Source organism: Pinus tabuliformis, chromosome 9 (genome assembly GCF_031772625.1).
Source record: "Pinus tabuliformis cultivar Carrire ecotype Pingquan chromosome 9, CPIR1, whole genome shotgun sequence".
Lineage (NCBI taxonomy): Eukaryota > Viridiplantae > Streptophyta > Pinopsida > Pinales > Pinaceae > Pinus > Pinus tabuliformis.
Genome location: NC_142307.1, coordinates 637,436,773 through 637,456,332, shown reverse-complemented (window position 1 = coordinate 637,456,332; position 19,560 = coordinate 637,436,773). Strand labels below are relative to the sequence as shown.

At 40.1% G+C, this 19,560-nt stretch overlaps 1 protein-coding gene across 2 annotated transcripts in view; it reads right to left on the bottom strand.

Moving 5' to 3' along the window:
* The window catches only part of LOC149150241 (pectin acetylesterase 8-like), a 397,641-nt gene that overhangs the window by 89,742 nt on the left and 288,339 nt on the right, over window positions 1–19,560 (bottom strand). For both annotated transcript variants that reach the window (XM_089437942.1, XM_089437943.1), the window contains one exon: window positions 12,818–12,963. In XM_089437942.1, the coding sequence (XP_089294068.1) occupies window positions 12,818–12,963 (146 nt within the window). The remainder of the gene's footprint in view (window positions 1–12,817; window positions 12,964–19,560) is intronic.

Here is a 19,560-nt window from a genome sequence, read left to right as displayed (position 1 = left end):
ATTTTCATGTCAGTGTCTAATGAATCATTTTACATCTTGTTCATGCTTCAGTTGTGCCTAGGCAAGGTCATTTCTCTCTCCTAGGGTTTTGAAAGCCAATTTCTCTTAGATGGTCAAATCACCGGCAAAACTTGTTTCCTGATGTTCATACACTTTTCCCTATTCTTAAAGTACCTTATCAAACACTTCCCATCCCTTAGATCCGCCAAATTCCTCATTTTTGCACAAACCCTAGTTTCTAGCTACAACCTGGCAATTTTCTAGGTTTGGCCTGTGTTTTTCCCTTTTCGACCCCTTCCCCTCACTCAATCTCTGAGATTCCACTTTCCCCTGCTTCCTAACATCCCTCCCCACTCCCAAAAATTTCCCCAAGAATTTAGAAGCCCCCTATCCCCTTCATTTCGCTCCATTTCGACAAAATTCCTTGTTTCACACATCGGGACAAGTTTCACTCAAATGATGTTTCAGAGAAATCAAAGATGAATTTTGGAAATCTGAGAGGTTTTTGTCCATAACATGCCAAAGAAGAAAAACCTCCTTCACTTTTTGCACAGGTGTCATGGTTTTAGAGAAATGCTAAAATTACAATCGCCGGATCCAAGGAGTTTGGCCAAGGCACAAAAACGAAGGAAAATGCCCAACCCGCTCCGTATCTTGGCTGAGGCCTCTCTCGCTCACCATGATACTCATTAGCATCCTCCTAGCAGCAAACCCAAGAAATTTTGAGAGTTTTGAAGCATTTTTGGCATTTTTGGGAATTTTACAGGTTTTGGCCATTTGACTGGTCTCACCCCGCGCGCGACCATACATGGGGGCAACTCAGAACGGGGAAAACTTTGCATTTTTGGAATTGTCATGCAAAAATACACTTGCCTATGGATGGGTTTCAGATTTTATGGAGATTTGGGCTTCCAAAAGCTCAAAATACATGCAAATTTTGACTTTCTGCCCCTATTTTGAGTTGCAGAAAGCTGTCTTGGGAGAAATGACTTTTGAGGGGTCAAATCAACTCCAAATTCAAAAATTCCAGTTGGGTTGGAAAGTAGACTCACAGACCTTTCCAACAAGCCCACTTTTACTCAATTTGGCCACCTGCAAGTACCCCAAACAGAGCTCCAAAGGGGCGCGACCAGTCAGGCAGGGGGGCGCGACCAGTCAGGCAGTTTTTTGCCAGATTGCACTGTACAGCCCAGAAAACGCAGATTTGACTCAGTTTGACTTTTTGGGGTGGAAGATGATTATCTTTGATGTAATTATTGTAACTCTAAGACACTTTTACTCTTGTTTAACACTTCTAGAAGATTCATTCATGTAAAGGGTAAATATTTAATGAATGGATTGGTTTCCTAGCTTATAGAGGCAAGTTGTTTTGACTGCCTAGATTTTAGTGCTCAGTTTAGAATTGGTTGAAACAGCTCCTAGAAGGATGAGTTCGACCCCTAGAGGCAAGGGAAGAGGTTGGATTGCCTATATTATGTATTTTCTCAATCATTTTCAGAGGTTGGAAGGTTGGACTTTTGAGGGAGAAGCTCCTATTGTATATTTTACTTGTATCTCTGCAATTTGAGGAAAAGGAAGACCAGGGTTTTTGCAGACATCATTGGGATTCTTGTGGACTCTTGTGTTGATGGTGTGTTCTCTTATTGTAATTGTAAGTGTGTTTATGTGTTCCATCTCTTTCTTTACTGCAGCTTATTAAACAAATGAAGTGATAAAGTTTGAATTCATGCTTGCCATGCTCAGCTTTCAAATTTGTTTAATGTTTATGTTTTCCACTGTCTAGAGAGGATTCAAAGTCATTGTTTGCCCTCTTTAGCTTCTCTTTTTTCTTCCTTGATCATCCATCTCAGCTAAAGGCATCAGCACAAACTCCTACCTTGCCCCAAAGACCCACCTGCAAAACCTGAGCTCAATCCCCGCACCCTGAATTGCACTCCCTCCAATTGCCACCAAAAACCCAAAAAACCCCAAATCAACCTTTTTAATCAGTTTACTAGCCTAATATCAGTGTCATTGTATTGGTCATCTCTGTCCATTGAATATTTTACTGAGATAGACCGGAGAGAGCCTTCTCATACCCCGTAGGGCTAGCTACGAGGTGAAATGGTTTGATGTTGCCTTGAAGGTTTACCTTCCTCAGCCTAGGGTGAAATCTCAAGCGCTAACAGGTTCAAAAATAACTGTTATTTTATGTGTGTGTGCTAGTATTTCTTCCAGCGTTTATTTCTTCCACAGTTTTATTTGTGTAGGTTGCAGTGTGATTGATTCAGTATTTTCTATATCTCACAGTAAATAAATTGTTAAGAATTAATTTAACAATTATGAGAATTATTTCTAGTTGCTGCAATAGGATTCGGGTTTCCGAATTTTCACATGGTATCAGAGCAAGATGATCAGCCGAAGTGCTCAATAGCGAAGAGGGAGTTTCACTATTCAGTGATGTGAAAATTCCTAGATCTAACAATCTCAGGAATCCTACTGCAAGCAACTAAATCTACTTCACCTAGATTGTAAATTACATTACAAGTTTATTTCAAATTTCTTCTTGAAACATTGAAGTAGAATACTGAAGCAACCTGCACCAAATTAAATATGATTCTGAAACATAGAAACTAAGCAAGGAAAATAGAAACACATAGGACACAGTTATTTTTGGACAATAGTCCTTGGAAAAAGCCAATGCGGGAAAACCAGTGCAACAACTTTGAGAGTTTATTATTTTTAAGTAGTACAAAATTCTGAATACATCAATGAATATCTCATAGGGTTATTCAGTTACAGAGAGAAATACTGGCAGAAGCTCTGTGAGTTTACCTCACATAATCATTGAGAAAAAGTCCCGGTTGTTCTGGCTGCTGGATGAGGTGCCCCTGGGCGGCTCTGTGCTATCACTGCGCTGCCTCTATGTTGTCCTAGCATCAGCCCTCTCAGGCACTACATCACCCAACTGGGGAATTGATCAGTAGCCTAGAGGTACTTCTCTTAGCCTCTGGGTCTCACACCTCGACTTCCGACTGTTGAAACTGACCCTTTGCTCTGACTTTCGACTTTCTCTCTCTCCCTCTGCGCTGCTTCTGCGTGGCCCTTTTGGCCCTGCGTCAAGGCTACTAGATCACTCTCTACCTCTCTTTGTTGATGATTCTCCGGCTGAGAATCTCTATCTGTCTGGAAGCTGCTATCCTTGCCCCTCTGCTGCAAGAAATCTCCTCAATCGATTTTCCTCCTGAGAACTTCTCACTTCAGAAAATCGATTTCCTCAATCTCTTTGTGTCTTCCAAAGGACTCTCAAGCCCCTTCTTATATCTTCCTGTTGGACAACCAACGACCTAGATTAAATCATAATCAAAGGCTCAGATCATTTTGGCTTGATCTGTCTTTTTCTAGAAGTTTCACTCCTGATTAGATTAATACCCATTAATATTTTAATTTTCCCAAGTTTAGACATAGGAACCCCATTAAAAATATTAATTAGTTTAATAAAATCACTTCTGGGTGGAATTTCCCATAACGCTTTTTGATTTCTTTGGAATGCATGTGCCCAAGCCTCCTTGCAAAATTTGAGGCTTAAAACACATCCGATGCTACCCCAAATCAACACTCCCTTTAGGCGAAGAATGTGCTCTAGCAATACAATGCTACTGCATACTGCTTTGACTCTGAAGCATCGTCCTCTGTGTTGTTGACGTCTAACATGTTGTTCGCCAACTACTGCGCCGTTGCTGCTACTGTACTACTGCCTTTGACACTGCCACTGCCAATATTACATCTGTACTACAATTCCCTCTCAAATGCTGGATTTTATATGCTGCTAGCACTGCCACTGCTAACATTGCATCCGTACTGCAACTCAGTTGCTGAGAGAAGCAACTAAAAACACCAAAAACTGGACAAGTATCCAGTGGATACACCTCGGTGCTGAAATCCCCACTGTTGCTAGTCCTACACTGGCCTTTGAATCCTCTGCGCTGCTGAAGGTCTGCACTGTGCCTCCACCCACTGTTGCCTCTCTGCTCTGCATTGGTCAAGATCTGGCGCTACTAACTACTGCATCAATCGAATCAACACTCCATGGCACCAACTGAAAACTCCTCCATCCTGCTACTACTGATCATGGGCTCCCGTAGTAAGGTGATGATCTAAGAGGTGGGCTCCTTAAGGATCCTGCCCATCTGTAGCTCTATTGAACTACAGTTCCATATCAGACCACCTACCTCTTGGAGGTATCTTGGTTGTCATGGCGAACTCCTCCTGTTCGGTTTTTGTGGCTGCAACCTTAGGATCATGCTTCTCATCCTTACCCTTTTTCTTCAAAGGACAATGGGATGCATAGTGGCCCATCTCGCCACATCTGAAGCACTTCACCTTGGAGACGTCCTTCTTTCGTATATGTTGCCCCTGCTGTCCCTTCGATGCAAGGGCTGCGTTATCCTCCTCCTCTACTTTGGGCTTCAACCCACTACTGTTGTTGCTCCCGTCAAGTTTGACCTTGAGCAGGTCTCTCCTCAGCTCTTCTTGTTTTAGAGCTGCCCACATCTCGTCCCAATTTGGCAATGTTGCTCTGCCCAGGATACTCTGGACAAAGACTTGCCATTCATTCGAGATGAAATTTAGAGCCAGTCTCACTAACTCCGAATCCTGAGGTGTGTGCCCTGCAGCCGACAACTCATCACGGGTCTCCTTCAGTTTCATGAGGAATGGATCCACACATTCTCCCTTTTGCATCTGTGCAGACCTCAACTTCTGTTCTAAGTACATCTTTCGCTGTTTGAAAGATCCCTGATACAATGTGGGCAAGGCATCCCACATCTCCTTACTAGTCCCTTTGCTAGCAACGTGGCACACCACACGATCCTTGACTCCATCCAGGATCATCTTTTTGGCCTTTGACATCTCAGCCTTGTACTTCTTTAGCAGATCTGCATTCGCAGGTTCAGCTACCACATAATCAACATATGTCTTGAGGGCATGCTCATCTAGAAGGAAAGACATTCTATCCTTCCAGATAGCATAGTTGGAAGCCCCTTCCAACCTATCCTAATCCCCCAAGCCAATGGTTGCCATATTCTCCGGAAAAATGTCGAACAACTCCTAGGTTGCCTTATGCACTCCCTGATGGAGTTGGTAAGTTGATGCTCCTCTACTGCTCAGCAAATGAGAAACACTGATTTCCTCGACAAGAAATCACCGAGGAATTATTCCCTCACTATGCGATCTGCTTCTTCCTTCTGATGGCTTTTCTGCCCAACACTCAGCTTGCAGAAAGCTGCATCCCTCTAGCTCTGTGTAGCTCCTTCATCCTTGGCAAGTTTTCGATTTGGCAGTCTTACCTCTCTGTTGGCTCAATCAGAGAGAGACACCCACGAAAATATAACCCTCCTGGCTAGAACTACATAATCCCTCAGGGGATTCGAACTATTGCTTATTGCAACAAGTTGGCCTTTGCTTTAGTGCTAGATTGCTTTTCCCTGTTTCACATCAACACCTTTGATACCATGTGAAAATTCCTAGTTCTAACAATCTCAGGAATCCTACTGCAACCAACTGAATCTACTTCACCTAGATTGTAAATTACATTACAAGCTTATTTCAGATTTCTTCTTGAAACATTGAAGTAAATTACTGAAGTAGCCTACACCAAATCAAATATGATTTGGAAACATAGAAATTGAGCAAGGAAAATAGAAACACATAGGACACAGTTATTTTTGGACAATAGTCCCTAGAAAAATCCAATGCGGGAAAACCGGTGCAGCAGCTTTGAGGGTTTATTATTATTAAGTAGTAGAAAATTCTGAATACATCACTGAATACCTCACATGGTTATTTAGTTACAAATAGGAATAATGGCAGAAGCTTTGTGAGTTTACCTCACACAATCACTGAGAAAAAGTCCCAGTTGTTCCGGATGCTGGATGAGGTTCCCCTGGGTGGCTCTGCGCTATCACTGTCCCAGCATCAACCCTCTCAGGCACAGTGTTACCCAATTGGGGACTCGATCAGTAGCCTAGAGTCACTACACGCAACCTTTCGGTCTCACACCTCGGCTTCCGGCTGCTGAAATTGACCCTCGGCTCTGACTTTCGACTTTCTCTCTTTCCCTTTGCGTTGCTTTTGCATGGCCCTTCTGGCCCTGCGTCAAGGCTACTGGATCACTCTCTACCTCTCTCTGCTAATGATTTTTCGGTTGAGAATCTCTCTCTACGGAAGCTGCTATCCATGCCCCTATGCTGCAAGAAATCTCTTCAATCGATTTTCTTCCTGAGAACTTCTCACTTTAGAAAATCGATTTCCTCAGTCTCTCTATGTGTCTTCCAAATGGCCCTCAAGCCCCTTCTTATATCCTTCTGTTGGACAACCAATGACTTAGATTAAATCATAATCAAAGGTTCAAATCGTTTTGGCTTGATCCGTGTCTTTTTCTAGAAGTTTGACCCCTGATTACATTAATACCCATTAATATTTTAATTTTCCTACGTTTAGACTTAGGAACCCCATTAAAAATATTAATTATTTTAATAAAATCAATTATGGGTGGAATTTCCCAAAACACTTTCTGGGTTCTTTGGAATGCATGTGCCCAAGCCTCCCTGCAAAAATTGAGGCTTAGATCACATCCGATGCTACCCCAAATCAACAATTGAGGTGCAGTAGTTCGAAACCCCAAAGGAAACACGGTCACCTTGGCCAAGAGGTCGAATTCTTGAGGAGAAATTGATTTTTCTGAGAGGGGGACAAAAAAATTCAATCTCTCCAGATCAAAGGTTTGCAGAGGCAAAGGAAGTAGCCATTATTTTTTGTAGAGCAGATTTCTAGCTGTACACAACAGTTTTGCAGCAGTTTGCTAGAGAAGAACTAGTGTCAAGAGGAAGAAGAGCACACACTACGGGAAATTTTCCTCAGGGAACTTCTAGTCTCAAGAAGTTCAATTTTCCTTGCGGATCAACAGTCGTTGTGAGCAGTTTTTCTCACTCTAGAAGGGAGTGCGAATAGCCTAGCAACAACTGAGCAGAAGGGAAGAGGGGGTTTTTGACATCATCTAAGATGGTCACTGCCGAACTATGAGATCATGACAGGTTGGACAGTGCTTCCAACTATGCCATTTGGAAAGCAAGGATGTCCATACTTCTGGATGAATATGGCCTGAAGCCATATATTGATGCAGTGGTAGCTACCCCCACGAATGCAGATCGACTGAAGGAATATCAAAAGGAGATGCCGAGGGTGAAGAGATTGATCCTAGATGGTGTTCGAGATCATGTTTTATCACACATAGCAACCAAGGGAATGACAAAAGAGATGTGGGATACACTTTCCACGTTGTACCAAGGCGCTTCTGAGTAGCGGAAGATGTACTTGGAGGAGAAGATGAAATGCACCAGGATGGAAAAAGGGGAACGCATAGACCCCTTCCTCACCAGGATTCAGGAGATCTGGGATCAATTCTCAGTTGTTGGGGCGGTGCCTCAACCCACAGAGCTAGTACGATTGGCACTCAACAGTGTATCAAAGGAGTGGCAGGTATTTGTCCAAAGTATCTTGGGTAGAGAAACCTTGCCAAGTTGGGACAGGACGTGGGCCGATTTGTAGCAAGAGGAGTTGAGATGAGCTCTATTGAAGAGCTCCATCAGTGGCAACAATAGGGGATTGAAGCAAGAGGAGGAGGAAAATGTGGCCCTTGCATCGAAGGGTCCCAGTCAGGGACAGGGGGAGCAGCGAAAGAAAAAGAAGGTCAAATGCTTCAGATGTGGTGAGCTTGGTCACTACAACACCCAATGTCCCCTCAGAAAGAAGGACAAGGAGGAGAAGCAGGACTAGCAGGTAGCATCAACAAAGATCAATAGGCTTTCCTCCAGGCTGGAGGAAGACTTCGACATGTTTGCTGACATACCGCCAGGAGTGAAGTGGGGTGACTTGGTGTTGTAGCCCCACATTGCTCGGATGGGAAGGATTCTTGAGGAGTTCCACCTCTTGAATCAATACCTTGCTACGGGGCCCACATTATTTTGTAGCAAGATGGATCAGTGGCAGTAGATGCAGTCAGATGCTAGAGTGACAGATGCAAAGTCTATTTGCATTCAGATGCTGGGGAGTGTAGTGCAGAGTTGACAACAATGCATGTGGCACAATGCAGAGTCAGCAGTAGTGCAGATGCTTCAGTGACAACGCAGATACTAGCAACAATTAGAGACTTGGGTGACAGATGCATCATACCGATCACGATTGATTCAATATTTAGGATGCTTTTCAGTTGCAGATGTTGCAGTTGCAGCAACAACAGATGGAGAGGGAGTTTCAGTGTAGATGAAATGTCAGCAGTAGTTCAACAAGTTCAGCAACAACACATATGCATCACATATCAGAGTTGTGCAGTGGTTGGTGGGAAGTAGTATCCAAACATCAACAACATGACAGGAGATGATGCCGAGACAGGGTGCTGACACAAGATGTGTAGTAGAGCACTAGAACACATTCCTTGCTAAGAGGGAGTGTTATTTTTTATAGCATCAGATGTGTTCTAGCCTTGAAATTTTGTGGAGAGGCTAGAATACATGAGATCTCCAAAAACCAGAAACAGTTTCCGGAAATTCCACCTAGAAATGACTTAATTAGACTATTAGTCTGTTTTTAGATATTTCCTAAGTCTAAACTTAGGGAATATGACTAATTAATCAGAATTAATTAAGTCGAGGTGAGAATGTTCTAGAAACTCACACGGATCGACTTCAAGTTAATCCTAGCCATCGATCAAGATCTAATCTTGGTCGTTGAAGTGTCAACAAAGGATTATAAGAAGTCGATGGGGCTTGGAGAAATAACTTGTGCAGTTCGATTTCATGAGCAAATCGAATTCCTGAGTAGCAACATTTAGTTGCCGGAAAGAGAGCCAGAGAAATCAAAGCAGTGAGAGAGGGGCAAAGACAGTGAGGCTGCAGGAGACATTCTAGATCCAGCGAGTGCAATTGCAGAGAAATGTAGAGATTTCTCCAGGGAGCAATGCAGAGGTAGCGCAGAGGCTTCAGTGAGCAAGTTTGATTTTGCTGGGGTGAAGCTGGATTTTAGTTCCAGAGGTCAGAAAGTATTTCCAGATTGTCGGAGGACAAGTTTCCAAGTTAGCAAAAGGTAGGACAGCTTGATCTTCAGTTGTTCCGGGTAGAGTGTGTAGAACACTGTGTTGGAGTGACACAGTAGCTGCGCAAAGCTAGGAGGACGACTTGATTTTCAGAGAGATGTCGAGTGTCGGGATTGCTTGGAGTGAGGGTAATTTCCCTCAAGATATTTATGCCAGTATTTTCTCTACAGGATTGCTAATATTCGACATCCATATTATTGTACTCAAATTTCACTGTTGCTTAATAATAAAACCCTCAGTTGCTGCACTGGTTTTCCCGAGTTGGGTTTTTAGGGGACATTGGTCCAAAAATAATTGTGTTATTTTATGTGTGTGCTAGTATTTCTTCCGTAGTTTTATTTGTGTAGGTTGCAGTGTGATTGATTTAGTATTTGCTGTAGCTCACAGTAAATAAATTGTTAAGAATTAATTTAACAATTAGGAGAATTATTTCCAATTGCTACAATAGGATTTGGGTTTCTGAATTTTCACAGGGTCTATAGATGGAGGGAGCAATCATGGTACATGAATTACCCCAACCTTTGTTCGTTTCCACCCTTCTTCATATGCCTTTTTCCTTTTATCGATTTTCCTTTTTATAACTGCTCGGGGCTCTAGGGAATGAGAGGATGATGTGTAAGATATAATAGTGATTATCCACTTAGGGTTGGGCATTTCATTTCCCATCAGGGGTTGGGGCAAATATGGGTTCCTTAATGGTACAGGGGCTCATGTAGGGGCCCCAGGAACTAGGGTGATGGCCATAATGATAGGGGGTAGAGCTCATGTTGTGGTTTTTGCCCACGTGCTAAATTTGTATGTCCCGACCATCTTTTGCATTTTGCGGTACAATTCCTATTAAGAGTGGCCAAATTATGCATTTTACTTTCTTTTTAGCTGCATCAACCTTTGGGGCATCGTTCTAGGTTCGACCCCAAGTGTGGACAAGGAGAGGTGGAGGCTAACTCCTTGTGGATCCAAATGGGAAATATGTGGAAAGGGGCTATAATGAGTGAAGGGGAGTGAGGTATGTGGTTTCGGGAAGTGGGACCACGCATCCAAAATTAGGGTTTTCCATGTAGTGCCACTCCTAAAGCTAGTGGCCAATAAAGGAGATCTCACGAGACTAGGATACAAGACTAACCACCAAATTGGACAAGGGGACAAGAGTACAAAACAAGCCCATTCTTTCGTTGAATCCCCCCACTAATTCATGTCCACATGTGTCCATAATAAGTAAGCAAAAATACCCAATTACATAAATGAAAAGCCATACCTTTAGGATTGGAAGACCTACCTTCAAACATACGATCATGACAGAATGGGTGAGGGCACATAATGGCTAGCGCACGTGGCGGAGATGGTCGCACATCGAGCTATCTGGGGCTTCAAGGGGCTATTGACTGCCAAATGAAGACAATCTAGGAGAAAAATTTCTCCTATGGGTGTCACGCACTATTGGTGGATAACACAAACTTTTGACACAGTGCTATGATTTGACTAGGGGGGTAGATCACATTCCTGTTTAATCTCTTATGAAACATCTTTAATACAAGTTAGTCATATTCATTGACAAGGCTGTTTAGTGATCATTTCTTCTAGCTGAAGTCTAAGAACCTTTTATTCCAAATGAAATCTTTGTAAGCAAAGTTAGCGATGATACATACCTTATATTGCAAGCATCAGACTTTAGAGCTTTGGAAGACGTACTTATAGCTTTGCTTGGCCTTTGGTAACCAAAAGCATAAGTTACATGAAACTTGCCATTTATAAAACATCAATCATTCTTTTTAGACAATATGTATTGTATGATGTAGCCATATTAGATCTTCAAGGTGAATTGGGCATGAGGTTCATCAAAAGACATTAATCCTATCAAGGATTGAAAGTAGACCTCATGCACAAAGGATCACTTTGTTGGCTTATCTTTAGACAAAGATATTTTCAAACTCCTTTGGGTAGCTTTTTCCAAAGTGACACTAGCTCAACTTCTCAAGAAAACAAGGGACTCAGCCTCTTCAATTTGACCTCCTACAAACTTATTTAGTGTGTAAGGTATTTCAGATTTCTGAGGCTGTGTCTAAGGATTTTCGTTCTATTGAGGTCATCCTGAGGCACTCTCGGCGCTTTGCAACTAGATGGGGATTCTTTTCGGACTACTAGTAGTAAGGCTGACGCATAGGATTTTGGACTTCTTTATAATCTTGACCAAAAGCACGAACATATCTCTAGTATATACTTTGTTCTTCTTGCAATCTATGCTATTAAAATTAGGACTCCTTTCATCATTGACTTGGTAGAAAAGGGTGAAGATTTTCTTTAGACCAGGAGGTAGATCTTGGCCTTCTTTTGTGATGTGCTTCTTGACTAATAAGTTTAGAATAGAGCAAGCCCTAGAGGATAGCTTAAAGGCTGCTCTTCTTCTTCTTCAAGGATGCTCTTATACCACAGTTGTGATACCATGTTGATTTTGGCATAGGTCTTCTAGTTGGTAGTTACTTCTAATGATATTCATTTTACATTCTTTCATGTTAACATTAACCATTAAGCAATTACGCAAAATATTTCAACAATAGACAGTAGGATCATAATGAGATAGCCAAACAAGAATACAAACATTTACCTTGGGAAAAACCACATGGGGGAAAACGCAACAACCTTTTCCATAGAGAAATTGCTCAATTCAACAAGAGATACACCTAGATATTCTAGTTAATCACAAGGTCAAACTAACAAACAAAGTAGAATTGGTCAAACTTGGTCCAACTCCCTCCTAGTTAAGTCAAACATCTTCCTAAGAGACTCGGTATGGTCTACCTTGCTAGGGCCGAATTTCGGCCTTCTCCTGCACTAAAGAACTCATCTTCGATTTTCCTCAGAGCTCAGCGTCTTTCCTTCCTTAGAGCTCAACCTCCTGCCTCAGAGCTCAACTTCCTTCCTCAGTTCGGTCTACCTTACCTCAGTCTTCCTTAGAGATAGGACTCGGTCTACCTTAGAGAATAAGCTTGCATGAACAAAAGAGTGATATGAAGTTGTGTGTACAAATGATGGAGGAGGAGTGTCTTTATATGGTATTTTGGATGGACAAACGGGTGCCTTTTTGATTGGGGACGACTTGACTAGGAGGAGGGCTAACTTGGTTTGTTAGGAGCAAAAAATTCAATTTCCAAAAATTCAAATTTTTCTCTTTTGAAAAGGACATGAAGAACATGCCTTAAATTTCCTCTTTTGACAATAGCATGAAGAATGTGCTTTGTATTTATAACTACAAATACATCAAGGGCTAAAATATTAATTATGAAGACTGGCCATAGCTACAAAAATTCAACAAGAGACTCAAATTATAGTGCTTAATATGATTTTTTGGCTCTTCTAGCATGGGTTGAAAGAGGTAGCAAATCTCTGGGCATTACCTGGATGCATCTTTTTGTAACTCTAGTTTTTTAAAAAGAAACTTAAATATGGTTATATCATATTGCATTACATCCATTAATTGACAAATTCTCAATTAATGCAATTTCATCCATGTGAGACGACTTAATAAGGTTCTCATGCAAAACTTGCAAGAATAAAAAAATTATGCAGTTGTGGTTGCAGATTATAATGCCTAATCAAAATGAATAGAACCCTTAAAATTTGGAAAAAATAAAGGTCAATTAAATCCTTTACTAAGAAAAAATAAGCTTTGTACTATTGAAGTATGATTACCTTGTTATTCATCATTGGTGAGTTTGATGCAAACCATGTGTTTTGATGCTCTGATTGGCAATGCACGACGCATGAATTAATAAACATGCCCCCTGTTTCAGAGCGCTTAAAGTTTTCCAATGCATTAAGCATCTCCATCCTATAACCTGTCCATAAAATGAAGAAACAAGTTACTTGAGATTGATACATCAATATTTAAGCGGATAGATATCAAACATTATAGTTTTTCATTGCTAGTATTATTCACAGGATTATGGCTACAAAATTGAACAACTATCTTAATAGATTTTAATTTTTGAGAATTATACTTGGAATTGAAGTTTGAAGCCACGATATGAAATCTTTATAAATCAACAAGACATATTTTCCCAAGTGAAACACAACATTTTACATTAGAATGGATTATACAATATATGTCACACTTGCATTTAACGTGCGTTTAGATTGAACAAAACACAAACTCATCCATTAATGTGCATATATTCATAAAAAAGATGACTAGAAACAAGATGTTTATAACAACATTTGACAATTGTCATACAAAATAACGACAACTAAAACAAAACTTTATAATAGTTAAAGAAAGTACAAACCATCTATGAAGATTAATTAAATTATCCATGTTTTCAATGTGGAGTGAAACATCCAATTGAATGGAGTGAATGTAGCAATGAGGGTTTTGTACTATGTAACCCAATACGAAATATGGCTAAATCCAACTACTAACTTCTAAACATTTATGCTAGTAATAAAAGACATAAGCACGCCAAATTATGGTTAATAAAGGAGACCATGAAAGGAAAGGAGATTGATTTACTATTAGATGAAAGCATTAGTTTTAGAAACCTCAACAAGATAAAAGACTGGGGATAATTTATAAGACCAATGCCTAACAAGTGATCTACAAAACCTTAAACTTTGTACTTATAAATGTAAGTTTGTACTTGTTACCCCTCATATTAGTAGGGGTACAAACATTTTTTTACTTTGTAATATCACAATTATAAGCCTAACGTTGCAAGTCAAAAGCCTTGTAAAAACCATGTGAGTCTTTGTATGTACGTGTTTTAGGCCTTGTGATTGTCGGCCATAGTTGGTCCTTTTTAGTTATGTCCCTAGTTGCTTTCGTCCTTGATAGGATTGCATTGGGACTCATGGTCTATAGAAACCTCAGTTATCTAGGGGTGATCGCTAGTGTATGGACTAGTCTAGACTCCAACCACATCAAGGTGCACCTATATCTTACAACATGGTTATGTGAGTCATTTAGTCTGCAGGTGGCACTGGCCTTGATGCGATATTCCTTAGACAATTCCCAACATGGTAGTCTCACAAATTTAGCAGTTCACATTTCCCAATGAATGTGGTTTTGAAATTCAAAACGTTAACTCAAAATGTTCAGCAAAAAATATAGATGACATGCCATGTTGAATTTTTTCCAAAATATGAATGCATCATCAAGAAAATGATAGTAAAAGGTAGCCCAATAGTATGTGAGACTTTCAAGCAACTTAAAAAGGGTAGATTTTGTTGAATTTTTTCCTGCATTACATCAAAATTGGTCAACAAGATGAGAAACAATACCTAGGTGGGAGTTTCTCCAAATTTTCTTGGGCATTGGAGATCCCTCTGTAGTGTTAATTTTCCAGTGTTCTATGCTTAGCACAATCACTTACAACGATTCTTCTTCAATTAGCAATCACTTTATCCAATAAATTCGATCTTCCAATGACAGTAAACAATTATAGATAGAACAATAATCCAAATCCACAATAGAAGACAACCAAGAACAAGAATAAGAAAGACACAAGATTTGGTCAAAGACTAGGGAAAAGCCCCACAATGGGGAAAACCCTTTCCAAATTCTTCTTCTATTAGATTGTCATCCAATGTTCAGTAGAGAGATACAATGTTCAAGTTCATCAAAAAAGATTCAAAGCTCAATAGATTTGACTATCCAAACCAACCAATCAATATCTAGTCGAAGATGAGCCAACAAGTCGAATTTGATGCAAAGTCAAAGTCTGCAAATTTGGTCAAAGTCAACAATAGTAGCAACAACCCTAATCAATCAACGATCAACGGTTAACAATCATCCAAACAATTCAATCAAAGTAGCACCGAATTCAACCTTCCAAGATTGGTAAAACCAAGTCAAACAATCAACAAAACTCCCATAGAAATCGGTCAAAGTCAACTCATTGACCTGGAGAAACCCTAGCCCATAATCTAAATTCAACATTGGTCAAAACGCTTAGAAAATCTTGGTAAAATCAATAGTCAAGTTGACCTGCCAAACAAATCAGAAATTCGGTCAAACAGAGTCAAAATCTACATGGTCAATGCTGGTCAAAACAATCTGAAACAAAAGTCAAACTCAGTCAACATATTCTCCCTCTCTCTCATTTGCACGTGTGGCCTTGGACCTGCAATTTCAAAGATATACAAACCATCCAAGAGACGAATGTGATGTGTGATGATGCTCCAAAGTGATGTGACATGTCGTTTATTTATATGTGGTGGAGGAAGCCCAATTTGTCCTTTAGGCTGGCCGCTGACCTATACTTTTGTGCACATGTGAGTTTCACATCAAAAATAATGTTTTTCCTTAAACAAATTAAATTCTTCCAAGGATTAGTAGGGACTTATCTGGATGAAGAAGGCTTCCTAATGGAGGGAATTTCTCCCTAAGATGTCAAATTTCAATATCTAGGAATGATGATATGGCACATATGGGTCAACCGACCTAGCGTAATAGGGCATGCAATACGTCAAAATTATGTAAAAACTTAGCTGGAAAAAACCCTATGCCAAAATATTCAAAATATCAAGGGCATTGAAGGTCTAGCAAAGGTGGCCAAGTCAACCCTCTCACTAGTCGTTAACATCAATTTGAGAGGAACTCTGGGGAAAAAACTAGTTGTTTCAAAGTCAAATGGATCATTGGACCATTGTGTGGACTTTTGCCTCAAAATATAGCAGGTCTTGTGAGAGGCCTCAAAAGACAAGAGATAGACCAAGGGAAAACACTATGAGGTGGAGGCCCACTGTCACCATTATTAAATATTGTAGCTCAGACAGGTGTTTTAGCCTTCAAAGGTGTCATTAAGGCTAGAAACACAATAATTAATTATCTCCAAACCCATGTAATTTTTCCTCAGTTTCACCCAGGGAAAATATCTCAATTAAGTTAATTAGTGATTTTTAAATATTTCCTAAGTTAAAACTTAGGGAAAGTGGATAATTAGTTTATATTAGTTGGGATAAGATCGATTTGCCTCTGGAAGCTTGTGGAAAATTTCTAAGATGATCTTAGCCATCAATTGGATCAAGTTAATTTCTAATTGTCACCATGCATTTGTGAATGGGATATTATAAAGGGAATAGATGGGTAACATTGGAGACACATTTGATTTGGGTGTGTTTTTAGTGAGACAGGAGGGTTTCAACAGTAGTGATTAAGGAAATATTTTCCAGAGTTATTCTTCATCCTAGAGACTTCCAGCTTCTGAGCTTCAAAGGGAGGTTTTGGTATCAATTATTTTCTGCAAAGAGGGTCGGGTTATTTTTCTAGAGCAAGTGTGATTTTTCCAGAGGATCTGCGAGTTCCGGAAGACAGATCAAGTTTCTAGGAAGGTAGATCGAGCTTCCAGAAGGTCGCATGCGTGAGAAATGCGAGTTGCCAAAAGCTATGCAAGTTTGTTGGAGAGTTAGTGCACGTTGCTAGAGGTAGTGCAGATTGTAGGAAAGGGGCCAAAGGGTTATTTCCCTAGCCAATTTGATCAATGCAGGAGAAGAAAAAAATTGCCAGAGATTTTCCAATGTAAAGTAAGCAGTGGTTGTAATTTCTCAATAGTTTTTTTTGCTAAAGATAATAATAAAACACTAATTTTCTGACATTGGGGTTTTTCTAGGGATGTTTGTCGAAAAATACGTGTGTCAATTATGTGATTGATTTCTCATGTATTTCATTGCAATGTATTTTGTGAATGGCATTGTTCATGTTATTATTCATTACTCTTAGCTAAAAAATTATTTTATTGTGTATAAGTACTAGGAAATATTAACTAGGTTAATAACACCTTTTGCGTAGCCAAAAATTTCACATGCTATCAGAGCAACTACAGTGTCGGGGTTTTATTTGATCTAAGTGCGAGAGTTTTGAAGGAGAAATCAAAGGTTTTCACACTAATCGATTCACTTCAGATCCATTCAGATTTTTTGGGGTTTATTGTTCGATGGTTTCATAAATGGTTTCAGCTGGTTTGAGAGATCAAGACAAACTTGATGGTGCATCGAACATTGGTATCTAGAAATCTAGAATTCTTTTATTACTAGAGGAGCATGGACTAAAGGAATATGCAACATTTGTTGTTTCTATATTGATAGATCTTACGTTATTAGCGACCTACCGCAAGGAGGATGCTAAAGCTAGGTGTATTATCCAAGACGGGGTTAAAGATCACATCCTTCCCCATTTTGCAGAATTGGATACGTGTAAGAAGATGTGGGATGCCATCCTAATTTTTTTCTAGAATTCTACTATAAATAGGAAGTTGATCCTTTGAGAGAAGCTAAGAAAGACCAAATAGAACAAGGGTGAAGGCATAGTTAGTTATCTCACTAGGATCAAACTTGTCAAGGACGAGTTAGCAACTATCAAAGAGAAAATAGGTGATGATGAGCTCGTGAGAACTGCTCTAAACAGGTTTTGAAAGCAGTGGGAGGTTTTTCCCAAGTGATTAATGGACGACAAGACCTGCCTGACTAGGATCATTTCTGGAGCAATTTCACTGAAGAAGAGCTTAGGTTGAGCCTTGTGAGTGGGAGCAATAGTAAAACCTAGAAGCACGAGGATGACAAAAATGTTGCTCTTGCAGGTAGGGGTGAAGCCAAGAAAGGCCCAAGCAAAGTGTCTAACTCCAAGGGAGAGAAGAAAAATAAAGACTTGAGTAGAATCAAGTATTTTGGATGTGGTCAACATGTACACTATGTCAGTCAATGTCCGAACAGGAAGAAGGGCGATAAGAAGAAGAAGAAAAAGACAACATATCTAGCTACACCACCACAAGCATCTAGTATATTGACAGTGGGGCATCATGTTACATGACAGGAGTTAGAGAGTATTTCTTTAGCTACAAAGCAGAGGAGATAGGCTTCCAGATACAAATTGGAAACAAGTCTAAGTGTACTCTAATTGGGAGAAGGATAGTCACATTCAAAGAGAGTCAGGAAAAAATATTCATGTTATAGATGTGTTGCATGTGCTAGGTTTGGGAATGAACTTGATTTTAGTTTCTGCTCTTCAGGATAAGGGGTACAACATATACATTAGAGGACAAAAGGTGTGCATAAAACACCGGGTTTGGAAGTCAACAAATGAGATTGGGGTGAGAAGAAACAAGTTGTACAGGTTGCAGTTGGACACTTCAAAGGCACTAGTTAGCAGCAACAGTAACAAAGATATGGGAGAACTATGGCATAGGAAGATGGGTCATATCCATCATGCAGCACTGAAGTTGCTTAGAGAGACCATGATAGGTGTTCCAGAGTTGAGTATAGAACATGATGACATGCGCAAAGGGTGCGTACTTGGGAAGTTTGCAAAGGCAACATTTCTAAGGAGTGACAGTAGAGCCAAGGGTGTTCTACGCTTGATACATTCTGATATTTGTGGTCCAATGTGCGGAAAGTCTCTCAAGGGTTATGATTATTTTGTGACCCTTATTGATGACTTCTCTAGGAAGACCTGGATTTACTTCTTGAAGACATGGGATGAAGTCTTTAGTCGCTTCCAAGAGTTTAAGGCTTTTGTGGAGAATTTGATAGGAAAAATGATTAAGGTTCTTCATATAGATAATGGGGGCAAATACATTGAGAAACCCTTGAAGGATTTTTGCACAAAGGATGGCTCAAGAGAAGTGGACAACTCCGTGCAACCTACAACATAATGAGGTTGTAGAAAGACAGAATAAAACAATAACTAAAGTAGCAAGGGCCATGCTATATGATTAGGATATGCCTAAGTATCTTTGGAAAGAGGCATGTAGCACATCAAATTACATTCAAAATAGGGTCCTAAACAAGGTGTTGGGGAAGATGACACCGAAGAAGGCATTTATAGGAAAGAAGCTAGAAGTCAAACATTTCAGGATTTTTGGCACTATCGCATATTGTCACGTTCCAGATGAAAAGTGCACTAAGCTAGATGTAATTGTAGAAAAGGGATATTTTGTTGGGTACAACGAAATGTCCAAGGCATACAAGATTTGTATTTCAGGGAGTAGGAAGAGCATCGTGAGATAGGACGTAAAATTCCAGGAGGAGAAAGGCTTCAGGAGATCTCACGGGTTGCTAGTAGTTGATCAGACTCAACAAGCAAAAGCTCGAAGGGTTGAACAATGTTATTTTGTGTAGCTCGGACAAGTGTTCTAGTCTCAGATTGTGTCTATGAGGCTAGGAAACACATTTTCTCCAATAACCATAAAAGGTTTATAAGGAAAGGGCCTTGATTAGAATTAATTATCTAGTTTATTAATTTTCCTAAGTATAACTTAGGGAAATGGCTTAATTAATCAGTATTAATTGGGGTAAATTGATTTTCCTTTGGAGTCTTCTGGAAGTCATTTGAAGGAGTCAAGATGATCTTAGCCATTGATTAAGATTAGATCATGGCCATTGATTCGTCAGCGAAAGATTATAAGAGGAAATCAATGGGCACTTGGAGAGTAGACCAGTGGGAG